The sequence below is a fragment of the Triturus cristatus genome, chromosome 9, assembly GCF_964204655.1.
Source record: "Triturus cristatus chromosome 9, aTriCri1.1, whole genome shotgun sequence".
In the NCBI taxonomy this organism is placed as follows: Eukaryota; Metazoa; Chordata; class Amphibia; order Caudata; family Salamandridae; genus Triturus; species Triturus cristatus.
The window spans coordinates 231,389,708-231,410,038 of record NC_140592.1 but is presented as its reverse complement, the minus strand read 5'-3'; the positions used below and the strand labels follow the sequence as shown (position 1 = coordinate 231,410,038).

Genomic DNA, 20,331 nt, shown 5'->3' with positions numbered 1-20,331 from the left:
CCTGCCTATAGGAAGTTCCCTTGATAACACCCCATTGACTCTGACCCGTGCCACAGGCCTGCCGTATAGGACGGTGATCCACTGCCGGAACTCTGGTCTGAAGCCAAACGTCTCTAGTACAGACATGAGAAAGGGCCAGTGTACCGTGTCGAATGCCTTCTCGGCACCAAGGGACAAAATGAAATCCCACTTACTCAACACTTCAAGCTAGTTATGCAGCCCTCTCAGATTAAGCCTTGTCGACCTGTCTGTCCATCCTCCTCCCGTATCTGTGTCACCCACCTGCTGTCTAATTCTTTCTTGCTGAGCCAGGCAAGCAACCTGCCCGTCTTATCTCCCGCATCATACAGTCTCCTGTGTAATGCCTGTATGGCATGTTGTACATCTTTCCTGGCCAGCGTGAGATATTCCTGTCTAAGAAGTTGTAAACTACGCAACAGGGAGGGATCCTCTCCTGTATTAGCCCTTGTTTCAAGCTGCAGGATTCGGGACTCAATCTCAGAGATCTCTTCATCATCCTTCTGCCGTTTATGAGCAATGATATTTTGTGCCCGGTCCCGTAGTACTGGTTTGTATGCTTCCCACAGTGTGACCGCCGAGTCCACCGTCCCCACATTTTATTTAAAATAAAGCTTGGTATCTGTTCTGAGTTCTTTCGCAATCTGTGCATCTTTCAGATCCCAAGCATTAAGTTTCCATTCCCGATGTTGACTGTGTGCGCGGGTGCCCACCGTGAGGCGCAAAGGCGAGTGGTCCGAAGGTCCTCTCGCCAAGAACTCCACCACATACACCTCCCCCAGATCTCCCGCCGGAGCAACATGTAATCTATTCTTGAGAAGGCTGTATGGGCCCCTGAGTAAAAGGAATAGGCCCTGATCTGCGGGTGTTGTCTGCGCCACAGATCCGTGAGTGCCAGTATGTCAGTGAATCGCTTCAACCGCGTCTCTTTGGGATCTCTCAGCGGGACAGATGTGCGGTCAACCATGGGGTAGTTTTTAGTAACTTTTGATCAGTTTGAGCTAGAAACAATTTTTTTGTGCTAAAATCTAGATATTATGCAGTAGATGACAGATTACTTGGCAAACATGTGCAATTATGCAGCCTCAGAATTGCATAATTCCTGTAACCCTGAAGATATCTCATTCCATACAGACACTTCAAAGACATCTTTGACAAGCCAGAACCAGTCACTATCTACCACACTTCTCTCATCACAGCTCCTTCCATGACATCCATCTAATCACAGCCCATTCCGAGATATCTCTCTCACGCCAGAGCCCAGTGCTGATCTTCCAAAAATCTCTCATCATAGCTACTAAAAAGACCATCTCTCACCTAACAGGTCCTTCAAGGCTATCTCCCCCATCCAGAGCCTGTCCTGGAATCTTCAATGACATTTCTCCCATGCCAGAACCCATCACTTAATTACCAAATTTTACTCCCATTTCTTTCTTTGTGGGCACTTCAAAGGCATGTTTCTTTGAGACCAGCACAGCATCCTTCACAGCCTTGCTCTCATCACAGATCAGTGCAAGACAACCCTCTTATGCCACACCCAGCCCTCCTGTATTTTACATATCTCTTCAATTGCCCAACACAACACCTTCCAAGACATTCCCCTTATTACAGCTCCTAGGAGGTTATTGCTCTCATTCCACTGCCATCACAGCTCCTTCCAAGACGTATAGTTCCTCACAGTTCCTTCTACGAAGACATCGCATCCCTTACAAAAAATCAGCACAGCTGCTTGCAATGCATGTAAACACAAAGTCTTTTTAGAATATCTGTGGCATCAAATATACTACCAGGATGTATCTATCTCCACAAGAACATCATCAAAGCTCTTTCTAAAATAGTTATGTCATCACACCTCTTTCTAAGAAAACTCTCTCTTCACAAACCCAGTGATTGTCTCTCTAGAACATCCTTGTCATTTTAGGCTCCTCACAGACACCCAGACATCTCTCACGTCCTATCCCCTCCCAAGACATCTCTCAGATCAAAGCATTATCCAAGACATCGCTCTCATCTCAGTTAAACCCAAGATATTTCTCTCCTCGCAATCTCTTGTAAGACGTCAATCTCCCCAGCAGCGGCCTTGCCTCGGACCAAGACATCTCTCGAATCAGAGACCTCTGCAAGGCATCTCCCTCCTCACAACTTCTGTCAAGAAATTTCTCTCTTCACATCCCCTTACACTATATATACACACACACACACACACATATATGTATATACACACACATATGTATGTATACACACACACACACATATATATGTATATATATAGCGCCTTCTAACAAGACCCCATCAATGCTCCTTCCAAGATATCATCTTATGACAGCTGTTCACAAGACACATCTCGCATCACATCACCTTCAAAGACACCTCTTTCATCTCCCCCCCCTTTAAAATCATCTCTCTCTAGTCACGCAGTCTATCATAAGCTCAGTGTCACCGACCGAACCCCTGTTAAGGTGGTGGGAGGTGCGCTCACTCCACCTGCTATTTGTTTTCTCCAGCTGCTAGCTCCCTTTTGCTGATCACTTTCAGGGAAGCGGTGTGTGTGTGGGGGGGGGGGGATCAGAGAGAATCAACAAACCACCCACTGGTTTCAGACTCTACCTGACAAGCTAACATTGTTTGCAGGCACGGGCTCAGGCCTGCTGTGTGACAGCAGGAGCCAGACTGACAAAGGTTATAATTGAAAAGTATTCAAATACAAGTTGAAATAATTGGTAATCACTCTGGCTCGCATTTCATTCCATTGCTTTTCAGCTTGTCTTTGCAACTGCAGACCAGGACCAGCCAAATGTAAATCAAGATTGGCACCACTCCTAAATGGACATTGCGCCGGAATTGTAGGCCCTGTACCTCTCTTTGGTAAAGGACAAGCTGCACTCACAGATGAAGTCCAAGATGGACACCGTCTGGAGTTGCTTGTGTTCCTATTCAAAAGGGGGGGTGCCAAAGCAGTTCAAGTAAGACTGTTCTTACTGGGGCTAGACCACCTCTGGTATGCATATGGTTGGTGCCACTGCCGGACTGAGAACACAAACCAGTCCTGGCAATTAAGTCGGACCAGCCCTGCTTTTGTTACAGGGGGCCGATATTGCAGCACTGCTACAAAAACAGCTCCCAGTAACACAAGCATTGGTATAGCCAATAGGTCTCGCTTTTGGGACCTTATAAGTATTTAGTTATCCAGCACAATATCCTTGGTGCAACAAAATCAAGTGTTGCATGGCTAAACACTTATAAGGTCCCAAAGGTGAGACCTATTGGCTATGCCAATGCGTGTTATTATTTCCATCAACGACCTAAGCACCCACTTATCTATTTCTACCGGGAATGTGAAGAAAATTGCTAATTCTTTTGTCCTGGCAATTATTATATGCGGGCGCGGCTGTTTTAATGGCCAGGATGCCCCATGCCTTGCGGGACTATGGTTGAATCTTTTGTATCATTTATGGGTAATCTTGACATGTTAACCAATTTTGGTAACTCTTACATAATGGCTGGTGTGCGAAGCAGGAGAAATATGTCATCCCTAAAGCTGCAAGAGCAATCCCTGAGCATGGTATATAATTTGTGTTACTTGGGTGTCACCTTTTGGTTCCGCCAATTCCTGGCTACCCCAAGTGAATACAGCGCGCCTGAAACTAGGTAGGGCGGCTGGGTCCCTATTTAACTTGGTTGAGAAGGAAGGCAGGGGCCCTATTTCCCCTTCCCTCAAGAGTTATAACCTGCAGTGTGTCCCTACAAGTACTTATGTTGCTGGGTTTGTGGGGTACCACAACGTTTCCCCATACAGGAAGAAGAAAAACAGGATTTGCAGGCAGTTCTCCCGCTATCCAGCCCCCATTTTATTCTGCATCCCAAACTTAATTTAGAATAAAGTCTCAGATAGAATTAAAATGGCCCGCTCTTGCTTTGGGGGATTGTGTGAACCAATAATAAAGCAAGTTTCAATAGAGATGTTATTTTAGATTGCCTTAGTTTGGATAAGGTTCTTTCTATTCCTGGGCTGAACAATGTCAGCAAGTCCTTCACCGACATTGGTTTCCCCAAAATGTTTACCGCCCACGATACAATAAGTAAGCTAGGTAAGAGGCTGGTTAAGTCCTGCCATGCATAGCTTACTTTCTGCCAAAGAACAGAGGAGGTTTTTTGTAAACACTCTGTTCGCAATTATTTCATCACATTAGCCACTGGAGATTTAGCACTATATATAACCTTGGAGCCTACACGATGGGTGAGGTCTCTCCTTTTTAGATTCAGGTCCGGTACCATATGGTCTTATGTGCTTTTCTGATGGGGCGAGGGTGTGAGATAGTAACTTACCTGTATGTCCTTGTGACGGGTTTGCTGAGCAATCTTTGCTGCATATGTTGTTTTGCAAATTTTATCGTAGCTTTTTCCAACTCTGTCTCAAGTATTTTTCTTTTAAGAAGTGTAGAGAGGCTCTAGCGTCCTTCAGATGTTATGTAACTCCAACATTTTTTCCAGTGTTTGTTGCTTCCTTAAAATGTCCATTCAGAGTAGAAAATCAATTAAGGGGTAACACCAGTTGTGGTAGCACTAGATTGTGTTAATGCATGCTGATGGAGCAGTTCTTTTTGTACCAATCAATTGTTTTTTATCAATATTTGCGCTAATGCTAAAAAAAATTATGATGAGTTCTTACTGTGATTTATTGTACTTTGCACTTTCATGATTTTTATCCAAAGACTGAATAAAGATTGTGTTTGATTTGAGGTGAAAAATCATATTATCTACCTTCTGACTTTACCAGCTGGACACTAGTCATGTTCGATGTGGATGCTGAGTTTTCCTTGGCTGTTCTTGCTTGTTTTTATGCAATGATCTACAGACATTTCTTGCCACATTTTCTTAGTTGAGGACTATTGTGAAGAAGTGGACACCTGTCTTAAAATTCCAAAGACCAATATTTACCTTGTCCTTTTTATATTACAGACTGATGAGAAATATAATGTGATATAACTTAGCATGAGAAGATGATAGACGTGGTTCCAGAACAGAGATTTGCAGTTTCTACTGGTTTAGAGATTTTTTTAAATGACTCTAGATGTAATTCCTGCAGTGTCGGCAACACTTGGAAAAACAGGAGCAACAGTTTATTGATATTAAAAAAAAAAAAGTACCTTCTCCCTGCTTCCTCACCGTGTCTTTCCTCCATAGTCCCTTGCTCTGGCCGGAGCAGGAAGCACACCCAGGCTCCCTAAAGCCAATCACAACGCCACAATGCAGCATTGTGATTAGTCTGAGCATCATGGTTTGGCGCTCCGACAGACAGTGGGAGCCTGGGCATGTTCTTCACCCAGACTGCAATACAGCCTGGGTGGAGAACTTGGACCACTTAATATCATTATTAATAGCTAATTGTCAGTCTGTCAACCTGTTCTGGAATGGGGCAATATTATATGATTCAATGCTTTTCTAGTCCCAAATCTCATGAATTATTGAAGTTCCATTAATATAACAGTCATAGGAAAAACTTTACGAATATGTTTGCAATATTACGGCAAGCAATACTTTTTAAGCTTCTTATTGTCTGAAATTATCAGCACTGCATTGCTGTATTTTTCAAATATGTGTCGCAATTATATTTCTCATTTTGCACAGTGGTGTGTTTTTCACCAATGTATTGTTTTGTGACTGTGTTTCTGTTCCTTCTTTTGTCACATGATTATTAGCTCAAGGTACGCTTGGTGGGAAAGTACAACACCAAATATTTATAACCTTTTTGTTAATAAGACTTAAAACTAGGGATTAAGGAAAGGTTTAGACTTTTGTATGTCAGGAAGAACTAGTAGTACCATATATATGTTTACCACATTTCTTATTTAAAGTCAAGTTGTGATGGATATTCAAAGAGTTGATGGGGCATGAGTTGGATAATATTGTATTGGGATCTCAAGAGGTTGATGATGTTAGTTTTTGTCCTTAATCACTTCTAAAACTGACCAACTGTGAAGGCATAAAAAAACACCCCAGGAAAATGTATGGGATAATTACAAAACATGAAATGTGTAAACACATAAAGTATAAAACAACACATAATTTCAGAAAGGAATAAAGTACTACAGCTAAGGAGAAAAACATATATTGAGTCTAGAGTCAGATACATGTTTTGGTTATTTGGTTGGGAAGAACTCTGGGACCCTGAAATGAGTTGCAATTATTTGTAACCTAGAAGCAGTTTAAGTACATTTTATAGAGACAAATTATGAGGAGAAAGTCATAGTTGTTGGAGTTTACATGATCCTTGGCCCTATGGTGAATGTGCTAAGAATGATGTCGGGTTTAAAACAGTTTTGAGCCTCTGAGCCCAATGTGTTAAGGAGTCTGCCACGTAAAATTATTCATCTAAAGAAGACAATGAAAGATCAAGGTGTCTTGGAAAGGCAGCATTATCATTCTAGATTTTAAAAAGGGATACACTAGTTGCATTCTACCTATTTGTCAAATTCTTTTGGAGCTTGTCTTGGAAAGACTTTTTGCTAAGACACTTTTTCCAGCCTTGAGTTAAGTGCCTCCTTCCAAAAAAGTAGGCAGATTTTAGGAGAAGGTTGGCTTGAATTTATCAGTGCTTGCTGTTCAAACATCTGGCACGATCATTCTGAAATCAGGATGTATGGCTCCTATGCTGTGTAGGGGGACTGAAGTTCATTATTTTGCCAATGAAGTAAGCCTGCCTTTTGGACTGACCTATGCAGCTTGGTATTGTTTTCCTGTTGCCACAAAATAAAACAGGACAAAAACTGCCTTAATGCAAGTGCACATCATGCCATCCCTGTTTTATGAGCACTTGATTTTTAAGAATATCTTTAAAATACTGCTGAGAATTGAAGGGCCTTTGGTTTCTCTACAACTATAAGCAGACAGCCTGACCTTTAGCATTTAAAGTGCCAGATGATTACAACATTTAATTGATATGCTTATCAAAAATACTGAGAAGAGTTAGGCTCGATTTCGGTCAGCCTGATTAATTGCGATATAAACAGTAACTCCAGTTATTGCATGTATTGCAATTATGATTTGCGCGATAAGCACAACAGTCCCCACATTTCACCCCATAAAATGTTGGCAGGTAAAACCTGCTGAAATGTACCAGGAAAAAATGCATGGTAAGTAAGAGGTCATGTGGATTTTTATACAGATAGTACCAAAATCCACATGTTAAACCGCATTTATTGGGGAATAATTGGACAATTTTTGTAGTTGGGTGCAGTCAATCACTCTGAACAAATGCCAATCCCTGCACTGTTGAAATATATCAGGTTCGATAAACATCTCATGCTTTTCTGAGCCAACAGTAACTATGGCTTGTTAATTCAATAACTAACCAAAGTAATTTTTCTGAATAGAAGAACAAATTATTTAAAACAAGTATAGAAATTTGGTGGGAAGTTGAGGCTAAGTTTGACTCTTCATGTTATTCAGGAAACGGATCCAGTTCACATATGCGCATAGCCGTTGGTCCTACCATTACACATCACGCAAGCACAGATAAAGCAAGTGTAACTGTCCTTTAAACATGCACTGCCAATTTACAATGAAGTGGCAATTTCATATTTCTGCTTAGGTTTCAGGCCTATTCTATATTAACAGACAGCCCCGAAGGAGAAAAGAATTACAATTTAGAATGAGCATATGGATATCAGGCCTCTTAAATGGCCTCAGCCTGTAGCAGAGTAACATATCTGAGTACTGAATAGAAGAATCGGGGGGGGGGGTTCATAAAGGGCAGGTGGGATTTTTTTCAAATTGCCACATGGTCGAAGAGGGTGGTAGGGCAGTTGATAACGACAGTTCCCTGTCCCTCCAAGTATGTCACCAATACAGGCCAATGAATAATAAAGTAGCATATGCATGACTGCTGCTTTACTATTCATGGAGGCTGTTAGACCTGTCAGCCCTTTGGCAGTTCCCCCTCCTCATTTTATTATTTTTGTCCCTTGTCCCCTTCTCATTTTTTTTCTGTCTACTAAACTTTTTGGGGTGCTGATGTAGAGGTTCTGGGTGTCTTTTCCACATCACATGAGGGAAAGGCGCAAGGTGCTCCACTGAGGTAGATAGATGAGGAAGGTAGGATTCACAAAATGGTGGCTCCAACTGTCACCTCAGCACCCGGGCCATGACTGCCATGGGAGGTTCCAGAACCTTCTGGACCCCTCTGGCAAGTCCAGGCCAAGGTGACAAATAGAGGTGGCAGGAGGGCGGCCATCTTAGAATCAAGTTGGGCTGTGGAGTCATTCAGGAGTGAGGCGCTCGTGTGAGGAGGTGGTTGTACTCAGTGGGGAACGGACAGGTCCACGGGTCTGCACTGAGTCCTAATCCTAGTAACGCCACCCCTACTCTTGTGACCGGTCCCTGAATGCAGGCAGTGAACTGGTGGAACAGCGTAATTCTAGGATTTCCAAAAAGTGGCCAGAACCCTTGAAGGAGGTCCAGGATCCCTATCTGTGACCAGCCCCATCCTCATCTCTTCTTGGGTGGAGTTCGACTGGCGGTGGCGATACCCTCTCATCTCGAGCTGAAGAGGCGAGGCCCCCCCCCCCAGGAGATAAGAGAACTATAAAATCCGGACAAGCTGCATCGGAGAATTCTGGGCACCCTTAATTCGTGGCCCCCTTCAACCTCCCTACCCGAGTCCCTACCTGAAGTGAATTCTGCTGTCCCTGAAGAGAACGGAGGGCTCCTGTTGTCCGCTGGTGGTGGCTCGCTGCTGGCAAGAGTGGTGTGGAAAGGCTTGGGGAGAGGAGGCTGGTGAGCAAGCGGCGCCGCGATCCGGGTGAGGAGAGTCGTCTGAGGGAGGCGAGGGACGCGACAGGCTTGGAGGCCGTCCTCCTCATATCACGTGAGAGGGGCCGAGAGGCCGCCCCTCTCTGTTGCCGGAAGCTGAGGTAGGCCGCGCCCCACAAGACACGCTGACTCCTGAGGCGGCGGCCGTATCCTGCAATTGAAACCGGGTCGACCCGAGTCTACCCAGCTGGTCAAGTCTGCGGAGAAAGTGAGGCCCGTGGCAGGGGGAAAGCGCTTTGAAAGAGGGTGTCGAGCTTTTCACCTTCTACCTGGTGTCAGGATTTCCCGTCTGGCGCTGTGAGTACTGGCCCACCCCCAAATCATTCAGCTCCGGTTTCCACTGAACCGGTCGTCAGAAGACCTCCGTGGCTGCACAGTAAGAGGAGCTTAAGAAGGTGAGGTGGGAGAGGACCCCGGAGGGCACCAAAGAGTGCACAGCGGCGGCCAGGCGTTGCCTTGAGGTACCCTAGTGACAGTCTCTGAGAGACCCAGGTTCGAGACTGATAGTGCGGGCAGACTGATTTGATTGTAAACGAGACTGTCCACCGAGAGGGGAGGGGGGAGGCGAAGAAACAGATATCCATCGTAGGGTTGAGAAAAGCAGTCTCCACACTGGTAATCACCGGGGCTCATGTACAATGTTGAAATGTAATAATTTATTGGCTAGATAGCGAATAGACAAGTGTAGATTGTTAGAGGTAACCCATTTATTGCCAGCAACAGGGAGTATCCAACGCAGCGCTTAAACAGAGGAGATTGGGAATTGTCCAAGTTCTCTTTTGACATTGCAGAAATTATAGCGGTGGTTTGGAGCCCTCCCAGTGGGAATTTATCCTGGGTCTTCTGAATCCGGGTGGGAGGAGAAGCTCAGAGGGTGTTCATGTACCGTTTTCTTTAAGTTGTAACGTTGGAATGAAATTGTCCTTCTAAATGCAAATGTAATGTTTTACTCTGCTATGTGAAACTGAGTATCCCCGTTAAAGAGAAGGAAAGTTAAAGGATTCTAGTAAACCTTAAATTTAATCGGTGTAGTGTCCTTTTAGTGTGAGGCTGCGCAAGATTGCGAGCTGGGCAGGATGCAAGCATGAGAGGCCAAGTAGAGATGTAAGCCTGTTGACCGGAGCCAAGCTACCCCTAGGACGTAGGTCCAACAGATTGGTGCTCAGCGGTGGGATCCTTATTCAGTGCTTGCATCCGCTTGGTAGCAGTTTTGCGCGCATCACCACCTACACTGGATTGTTTTGGCTGGAGTTTTCTCCAGATTGTTTTCCTAATTGGAGGTTTTTTAAATTGTCCTGTGTATATTTCCTTTCTTGGGAAAGTCTTCTTGAGTAAAGTTCTTGTTAACTGTGTTGGGGTCCCATCTGGTAGGATGGAATTCGAATTGGGTAGGCTGGAGGAGTATACAGCGGCCCAATTGAAGGAGTTCTGCCAAGAACGGGGGGTATTCTTTAAGCAGGGGGCGAAGAAGACAGAGCTCCAGGCAAGCTTAAGAGCCTGGGTTATGGCCCACCCTAGCGGGAAACGGGAGGAAGAACCAGGACCAGGTCTCCTAGAAGAACCAGAAGTCCTTCTTCACCCTGGGAGCGGTAATATGGACGTTGGGTCCAGGGCCCCATCAAGGGTGGGAAGTAGTGCCTCAGGGGGGAGCTTGTCCTCTGCTGACCTGATTGACCGAAGGGAAGAGAGACAGCTTAGAATGGATCTCGCCCGGTTGGAAAAGGAGAGGGAGGAGAGGAGGTTCCTCCATGAACTTCACTTAAAGGAGTTAGAGCTCAAAGCCCTTCAACTTGGAACCCCCAGCAGTCCTAATGGTGGCAGCATACCAAGAGAGATCCCGAGAGAGTCCAGGCCCTACCTGCCCAAGGATGTAGTTGCTAGCTATGGTATAGGGGATGACATTGTAAAATGGCTGGCTGCCTATGAGGTTTCTCTAAGAGCCCATGGGGTCCCCGAAGCCCAGTGGGGGGGTGGCCTATATAGGTATATGCCTCCGGTGGGGAGGGATGCCTTATTAGCGCTAGAACAGCCAGACCAGACCAGGTACCCCGTCATGAAGGTAGCCCTAGTGAGGAAATTTGGGCTGACCCCTGAAAAATTCAGGCAGAGGTTTCGGGGCAGTCAGAAGTTGTCCACCCAGAATTGGGTGGACTTCTTGGACTATGCAAGAAGGCCTTAGAGGGCTGGGTGCAGGGCAGTGATGTCAAGGACTATGAGGGACTGTACAATTTAATTTTAAAGGAGCACCTCCTCGAGAAAAGTTTTCCGGAGCTGCGTCAGCACCTGGTAGACAGCAAGCTGACCAATCCCAGGAAGCTTGCAGAGGAGGCGGATATCTGGGCGAGTACCCGGGTAACCTCAAAAGGGACTGGAGGGAATTTCCAAGGGGCTGGACAGGGCGCCCCCCAGAAGAAGGAGGGGGGAGACAAAAAGAGGGAGTTCTCTAAAGGCCCCCAAAAGAGTTCACCAGGGAAGGGAGTAGGATTCCCTCCTAAGGTTGGTCCCCACAAACCCCCTTATCCTGACCGTGGTCAGCAGCCTAGGGTTGTCCGATGTTATGAGTGTGGTGAGGTTGGGCACTATAAGGGGGATGCCAAGTGTCCCAAGAGACCACACCCTCCCATTGGAGGAAAGACCCCTGGGGTGGCGAGTGTAGTGCTCGGGGAGGAGTTGCCCCTAGATAAAGGAGGTGAGTGGGCAGGGCTAACCTTAGTGTCCTTAGGGGATTGTGAGATGGTTCCTAAGACCCAGATGCCCTCGAATACTACTAAGTACAGGCAATGGGTCACCATCAATGCCCAGAGGGTGGAGGCTCTGAGGGACACAGGAGCCAGCATGACTATGGTAAGGAGTCAGCTGGTGTCCCCAGAGCAGGTGGTCCCCAACGTAGTCCACCCGGTTGTGATGGCTGACAACCGAGAGGGTCACTATCCGGTGGCCCAGGTTCCCTGTGAGTGGGGAGGGGTTGCGGGTCCTCTACGAGTTGCGATCCGCCCTGCCATGCCGGTCGACTGCCTGTTGGGAAATGACCTTGAACACTCGGCGTGGAAGGAGGTTGAGTTCAGGGCCCACATGGAAATGTTGGGGACCCCTGAGTGGACGTGTGCCCACACTCGGTCCGTGACTACCCGAAGAGGGGATTCACAGAGGTTGGAGCCTGGGACAAAGGTCCAACCAGCTGCCGGAAAGGGTAACCGGGGACGGGGGAAGCCTGCCCCGGCATCTGACCCTCCAAAGGTGGATGGGGCAACTGAAGTGGTCCCGGAGTCTACGGAGGGGGATGTAACTTCCCTGGAGGGCTTACCGACCCCTGCAGATTGGCAGGTGGAGGGAGGACCTACTAGGGAAGAGTTTTGTCGGGCCCAGAAGGAGTGCCCTACCCTTGAGGGTTTACGGCGGCAGGCCGAAGCCCAGGCAGCGGGTAACGATTCGGGGAACTTCCACATATACTGGGATGATGGACTCCTTTATAGCGAACCCAAGGCTCCGGTGCATGGTTCATCCCGGGCCTTGGTAGTTCCCCAGCGTTACCGAGCCTTCCTATTGAGACTGGCTCACGAAATACCCTTGGCAGGACACTTGGGACAAGACAAGACCTTTGCTCGACTTGTCCCTCATTTTTACTGGCCTCAGATGAGGATTACGTCCGATACTTTTTGTAGGACGTGTGTAACCTGCCAAGCTAGTGGGAAGACAGGGGTGAAGCTGAAGGCTCCCCTGGAACCACTGCCTGTCGTTGGTACCCCCTTTGAAAGGGTGGGCATCGACATTGTCGGGCCATTAGATCCACCAACGTCTGCCGGTCACAGGTTTATCCTGGTTCTGGTGGATCATGCCACACGGTACCCAGAGGCTATCCCTCTGAGGACCATTACTGCACCTGCGGTGGCACGGGCCCTTATGGGAATTTTTACCCGGATGGGATTCCCCAAGGAAGTGGTGTCGGACAGAGGTACCAACTTCATGTCGGCCTACATGCGGGCTATGTGGAAAGAGTGTGGAGTTACTTACCGGTTCTCCACTCCTTATCACCCCCAGACCAATGGTCTGGTGGAAAGGTTTAACAAAACCTTAAAGGGCATGATCCGGAGTCTGCCCGAGAGCCTGCGGAGGAAATGGGACGTCCTCCTACCTTGTTTGCTGTTTTCTTACAGGGAGGTACCACAGAAGGGAGTGGGCTTCAGCCCCTTCGAGCTGTTGTACGGGCACCCTGTGCGTGGACCCCTCAGCCTGGTGAAGGATGGATGGGAAAAGACTCCCAGAAAACTTCCCCCGGATGTGGTGAGCTACATGCTGGCCTTTCGTAGCCAAATGGCTAGGTTGTGGAAGCAAGCTTCTGAAAACCTAGAAGCTAGCCAGACGGTCATGAAGGAATAGTATGACCGAAATGCTCACCCGGTGGAGCTGGAGCCTGGCCAGAAGGTGTGGGTGATGGAACCTGGAGAGCTTAGCGCCCTCCAGGATCGCTGGTCAGGTCCCTTTGAGGTGGTTGAGAAAAAGGGCAAGGTTACCTATGTGGTAGATCTTAAGACCCCCAGGCAGCCCCATCGGGTGCTCCATGTCAACCGCCTCAAGCCTCACCAAGAGAGACCCGAGGTCACGTTAATGATGGTGACTGATGGGTCAGAGGAAGAGGAAAGTGAACCTCTTCCCGATCTGTTTGCGTCCCAAGAGAAGGATGGATCGGTGGAGGGAGTGATCCTTTCACCGTCACTAACTCCTGAACAACGGAAGGACTGTCGCCATGTACTGGAGCAGTTTGCTTCCTTGTTCTCCCTTATCCCGGGAAGGACTCATCTGTGTACCCATGACGTGGACACAGGGGACAGCCCACCTGTGAAGTCCAAGTCCTACCGACTGTCGGATAAGGTGAAGGCTAGCATCCATGAGGAAGTTACCAAGATGCTAGAGCTAGGAGTGATTGAGCCTTCAAGTAGTCCCTGGTCCAGTCCGGTGGTACTGGTACCCAAAGCTGCCCCACCGGGCACTACCCCAGAGCTCCGGTTCTGTGTGGATTATAGGGGACTGAATTCAGTGACAAAGACGGATGCTCATCCTATCCCGAGGGCGGATGAGCTCATTGACCGGTTGGGAGCTGCCCAATATCTCAGTACCTTTGACCTCACATCCGGGTACTGGCAGATTTCCCTGACGGATGGAGCCAAGGAAAGGTCAGCCTTCTCCACACCCGAGGGTCACTACCAGTTCTGTGTGATGCCCTTCGGGCTCAAGAACGCCCCTGCTACGTTCCAGCGATTGGTGAACCAGGTCCTCTCTGGAATGGAAGCCTTTTCAGTTGCGTACCTGGATGACATCGCTGTCTTCAGCCGCAGCTGGGAGGACCATTTGTGTCACCTTCAGGCTGTTCTTCAGGCTTTGCAGCAGGCAGGTCTGACGATCAAAGCCAGTAAGTGCCAGATCGGGCAGGGGTCGGTAGTGTACCTCGGTCACTTGGTGGGTCGGGGCCAGGTGCAACGCCTCCAGGCCAAGATCGAAACCATCATGGCCTGGGAACCCCCCAAGACTCAGACAGAGGTTCGGGCCTTCTTGGGCCTCACTGGTTACTACCGACGCTTTGTCAAGGGATACGGAACCATCGCGGCCCCCTTGACTGAGCTCACTTCCAAAAAGCACCCTCGACGGGTAATCTGGACCGAGGGATGTCAACAAGCTTTCGACACCTTGAAAAAGGCCATGTGTGCGGCCCCTGTTCTCAGGGCCCCTGACTTCGCTAAGGAGTTCATCGTCCAGACAGATGCGTCGGAGCACGGTATTGGGGCAGTGCTGTCGCAACTCAATGATGAGGGTCTAGACCAACCGGTGGTTTTCCTATCTAGGAGACTACTCCCCCGGGAACAGAGGTGGAGTGCAATTGAGAGGGAGGCTTTTGCGGTGGTGTGGGCTCTGAAGAAGCTGCGGCCATACCTATTTGGCTCGCACTTCCTGGTTCAGACTGACCACCGGCCCCTCAGGTGGCTGATGCAAATGAGGGGCGAGAATCCCAAGCTGTTGAGGTGGTCCATTTCCCTACAGGGGATGGACTTTAGGGTGGAACATCGCCCAGGAGTGGACCACGCCAATGCTGACGGTCTCTCCAGGTATTTCCGCCTTAGTGAAGAGGACTCCCAAGGGGTTGGGTAGCTCTCCCCACTTTCAGCTGGGGGGGACGCGTGTTAGACCTGTCAGCCCTTTGGCAGTTCCCCCTCCTCATTTTATTATTTTTGTCCCTTGTCCCCTTCTCATTTTTTTTCTGTCTACTAAACTTTTTGGGGTGCTGATGTAGAGGTTCTGGGTGTCTTTTCCACATCACATGAGGGAAAGGCGCAAGGTGCTCCACTGAGGTAGATAGATGAGGAAGGTAGGATTCACAAAATGGTGGCTCCAACTGTCACCTCAGCACCCGGGCCATGACTGCCATGGGAGGTTCCAGAACCTTCTGGACCCCTCTGGCAAGTCCAGGCCAAGGTGACAAATAGAGGTGGCAGGAGGGCGGCCATCTTAGAATCAAGTTGAGCTGTGGAGTCATTCAGGAGTGAGGCGCTCGTGTGAGGAGGTGGTTGTACTCAGAGGGGAACGGACAGGACCACGGGTCTGCACTGAGTCCTAATCCTAGTAACGCCACCCCTACTCTTGTGACCGGTCCCTGAATGCAGGCAGTGAACTGGTGGAACAGCGTAATTCTAGGATTTCCAAAAAGTGGCCAGAACCCTTGAAGGAGGTCCAGGATCCCTATCTGTGACCAGCCCCATCCTCATCTCTTCTTGGGTGGAGTTCGACTGGCGGTGGCGATACCCTCTCATCTCGAGCTGAAGAGGCGAGGCCCCCCCCCAGGAGATAAGAGAACTATAAAATCCGGACAAGCTGCACCGGAGAATTCTGGGCACCCTTAATTTGGGGCCCCCTTCAACCTCCCTACCCGAGTCCCTGTCCCTGAAGAGAACGGAGGGCTCCTGTTGTCCGCTGGTGGTGGCTCGCTGCTGGCAAGAGCGGTGTGGAAAGGCTTGGGGAGAGGAGGCTGGTGAGCAAGCGGCGCCGCGATCCGGGTGAGGAGAGTCGTCTGAGGGAGGCGAGGGACGCGACAGGCTTGGAGGCCGTCCTCCTCGTATCACGTGAGAGGGGCCGAGAGGCCGCCCCTCTCTGTTGCCGGAAGCTGAGGTAGGCCGCGCCCCACAAGACACGCTGACTCCTGAGGCGGCGGCCGTATCCTGCAATTGAAACCGGGTCGACCCGAGTCTACCCAGCTGGTCAAGTCTGCGGAGAAAGTGAGGCCTGTGGCAGGGGGAAAGCGCTTTGAAAGAGGGTGTCGAGCTTTTCACCTTCTACCTGGTGTCAGGATTTCCCGTCTGGCGCTGTGAGTACTGGCCCACCCCCAAATCATTCAGCTCTGGTTTCCACTGAACCGGTCGTCAGAAGACCTCCGTGGCTGCACAGTAAGAGGGGCTTAAGAAGGTGAGGTGGGAGAGGACCCCGGAGGGCACCAAAGAGTGCACAGCGGCGGCCAGGCGTTGCCTTGAGGTACCCTAGTGACAGTCTCTGAGAGACCCAGGTTCGAGACTGATAGTGCGGGCAGACTGATTTGATTGTAAACGAGACTGTCCACCGAGAGGGGAGGGGGGAGGCGAAGAAACAGATATCCATCGTAGGGTTGAGAAAAGCAGTCTCCACACTGGTAATCACCGGGGCTCATGTACAATGTTGAAATGTAATAATTTATTGGCTAGATAGCGAATAGACAAGTGTAGATTGTTAGAGGTAACCCATTTATTGCCAGCAACAGGGAGTATCCAACGCAGCGCTTAAACAGAGGAGATTGGGAATTGTCCAAGTTCTCTTTTGACATTGCAGAAATTATAGCGGTGGTTTGGAGCCCTCCCAGTGGGAATTTATCCTGGGTCTTCTGAATCCGGGTGGGAGGAGAAGCTCAGAGGGTGTTCACGTACCGTTTTCTTTAAGTTGTAACGTTGGAATGAAATTGTCCTTCTAAATGCAAATGTAATGTTTTACTCTGCTATGTGAAACTGAGTATCCCCGTTAAAGAGAAGGAAAGTTAAAGGATTCTAGTAAACCTTAAATTTAATCGGTGTAGTGTCCTTTTTGTGTGAGGCTGCGCAAGATTGCGAGCTGGGCAGGATGCAAGCATGAGAGGCCAAGTAGAGATGTAAGCCTGTTGACCGGAGCCAAGCTACCCCTAGGACGTAGGTCCAACAGAGGCAGAGCTAGACCAGGCAGTTAAGCAAACCTGCTTCCAAGCCTGCCGTCCTCCTGCATGCAGGTCCTATTTGTGAATTGGGAACAGCTTTTAAAATAAATGCAGTTGCACAACTGCGAGGAGCAGAGTGCTCTTCACAGATTCAAAAATGCATTTTGTGTCCTTGGATAACATGGTCTAGCTGGTTCTTAAAAAAAGTTAGAGGTCTATTTTGAAAAAAAAATCTGGAATCTCCCTGGTGGTAAAAAGTGATTTTCTAGCGGGTATGAATGTAAGGAGGATACTATTACAGAGAAACTATTGATACAGTTGCACACCTGTTCCAGCTCTTTCATATTAACACATGAATTAATAAAACTCTTTACTTCTGTAGCATCAACGTTATTTCAAGGTACCTATGCCAAATCCATAAATTAATGGTTTTGATTGGGCTTTGGTTACCTTATGTATGCTAGATAATGTTTAGTACATATATGAACCCTTGTTGTACTAGAAACTAGGAGTTCTTAAAACCAAAATCCTTAATATCTTGGATGATGCAAATGCATGCTCAAAGATTGCCAAAATATAGGGGATTAAGCATAAACACCTATTTCTTTATTGCTTGAACTACTCATTGGCTGTGCCCTGTTCTTTATGTGATTTCCATTTTCCATTTTCTTATTTCAGGTTCAGTTATTTCTAAAGGACAGTTGGGTCAGCACCCTTAAGAATGCTGTGCGTTCAAGCTTGAGAGATGTAGGCAAAGGTGCTTACAACCTGCATGAGAAAAACTGGGAGGTCTATCAAATGTCTAAGCTTCGCAAATTCATGGATCTCATTAAGTATAACCTTCAAGACTCCCTCCGCTTCCTGGTGCAGGATTCACTTGTCGCCTTTGCCCAGTTTATCTTAGATGGCTGCTACAGTGTCCTCGACTGCACAGAAAACATGGTCTGGGGAGGAGACCTTGTCAACAGCCCTTACAAGTAAGATTGGGAGGTGTAGTATGCTGTGTTATAAGGCAGAAGTAGAGTGATCATTAGACACCTGGTGCGAGAGACTACAGATCCACAATGGAGAGTCAAAGAAAAGACAAAGTGGGAAACAATTTAGAACCCAAAATATTTTACTTTTATTTTTAAAATGTATATTGTTAGTATATAAATCATGTTGAAACATATACAGTGTATCATAAATAGAATGAAAAGATTGTAATCCTATTTCATCATCATCGGATCACATTTACAAGTTATATTCGTTAATGTAAATAACGACGTTCAGGTGCAAGATTTGAGATCACCTTAAAGTAGATTCCCCATGCAAAATAAAAGAGAAATATCTACTCCTACCCCTCCTATTTCCTCACTATCCAAGCTGCTTCATTGGGGACCTTTTGTTTACATTTCTGGGTTGCTGTGAAAGTGGTTCATGCCATGCCTTTTGGCAGCATATACAGCTCCATTTCTTTATTTATTACCAAACTGCCTATGCTTCCTCCTTATAGCCTGATAAGGGAAGCTATCTGTGTCCTCTTCCTCCTCCCACACTGCCTGCGGTTATAGCATCAGTAGGTCGTTGCAGTTGGCCAGAAACCAAAATAGACAATTTCAAATGTTAAAATGTTAAATTCGGATAGGAGGTTTTCTAACTGATGTCAAACTACCAGATTTTTATACTCACCTCTTACTGTGCTACAAACTGTAGCAGTGTGTCAGATGTATGGTTCGATCTTAAGTCATTTCTTTTTTTTTTTTGTCCTCATACGCCACCAAGGTTCTATATGTATGATCGATAGGTTAACAAGCGATATGCTACCTCAGTACATACCAACTGGAAGGGACAGAACATGGAGCGAGGACCTCGTCCCATAGCAATAATGCTTGACATACCTGCGATCAGCATAGCGCAACCCTTCAAAGGATTTTGAAAATCCGCCAGAATACTGAAGAAAGTATCAAGGCAATGCTTATACCCAGAAATGGGATAGATGGCTCAATCATTGGACCTGGGGGGAAAAAAAAACAAAAAAAAAAAACCCCAGTCTCTCAATGATCCCATTTCAAAAGGCGCCAAAAAGATCTTTTATCAGGATTCCCTATTCTGGCCAAGTCCAGCTTGGAGACCTGCAAGGCAGAAGCAAACCATTCATTGACAGAAGGAGGTGAAGGGTCCTTCCACTTCTTGCATATCTCCCTTCTAGCGAGAAGTATAGCAAAGAAGACTAACTTTTTCGCCAATGTGGAGACCCCCTCTAAAATTCCAAAGATCACTAACTGAGGATCTAATATTATGTTGAAGTCCACTGAGGTTGACAGGATCTTACAAATAGCTTCCCAGAACTGCGACAAAAAAGGGCACTCGTAAAACATGTGGATATCCGAGGCAGCCAAGAGACCACACCTAGCACACACTACCATATTCCCCTGAGTAAACTTAGAGAGGCGAAGGGGAGAGTAGTAAGCTCTATGAATAGTATAAAGGTGGTTCCTGCGCAACCACGCCGGTTTCACGACATCCCACATCATACTACATGATGTACCCCATAATTCTTGCAGGTTAGTATTACTTATATCTGGCCCCCAAAGCTCATCCGGTAACAAAAATACCCCATCCATCTCCTCCAAGATCAAATTGTACCATGACGAGATCTCTTTCTTAGCAGGGGGTTTGTCAATCAACAAAGTTATAAGAGTGATCTTAAGTCATTTCTGTAGATTTGTATACCAAGTGCTTGGAAGCAGTTGTGGCTCAGCTTTGAAAGAAGCAAGACTTTTCTATCCACATCTTAAGCACTGCCTGTTACAACTTGAAGGACATTTAGTCAAGGGGTACAAGTCTATGTTAGGACAAATATTTTCTAGTATTACCTGGTATTAATTGCTTCCGGCCATCACAAGTGTACTGTTCATGAGTTGATGCAGGCATCTTGATGATAGGAGGGTCTGAACTGTTTTCTGGTCAGGATGGTCTCCTCCCTTTAATGGTAGACATGCAGGGCAAATCTCTTTAAGAAAGAATATTGATTTATTGTGTTGGTCTCGGACAGGAAGATCTCAGTTCAAGGAATGTGCTTCCCCTCAGACTGATGTCTTTACATCTGGTAACTGAAGTCATCCATGCACAGCCCTCTTCCCTATTAGTCCTTTAAAGCAAGACACTGTTAATGTACTACATTGTACTATATAAAGTAGCTGGAAGAGACGCTCTTTCTGTTACAAATCTTCCAGATGGAAGGAGTAATTAGACAGACACCCTTTGCAGACACCTGTGAAGTACACAAGTTGGGGCTTAATGAGTGTGTTCTTAACAAA

General features: G+C 47.3%; 1 protein-coding gene across 1 annotated transcript in view; it reads left to right on the top strand.

The window, feature by feature from the left end:
* DNAH1 (dynein axonemal heavy chain 1) overlaps nt 1–20,331 on the top strand; it is a 1,256,292-nt gene that overhangs the window by 213,861 nt on the left and 1,022,100 nt on the right. Inside the window, exon 11 of the mRNA XM_085624793.1 lies at nt 17,708–18,006. Within this exon, the coding sequence (XP_085480919.1) occupies nt 17,708–18,006 (299 nt within the window). The remainder of the gene's footprint in view (nt 1–17,707; nt 18,007–20,331) is intronic.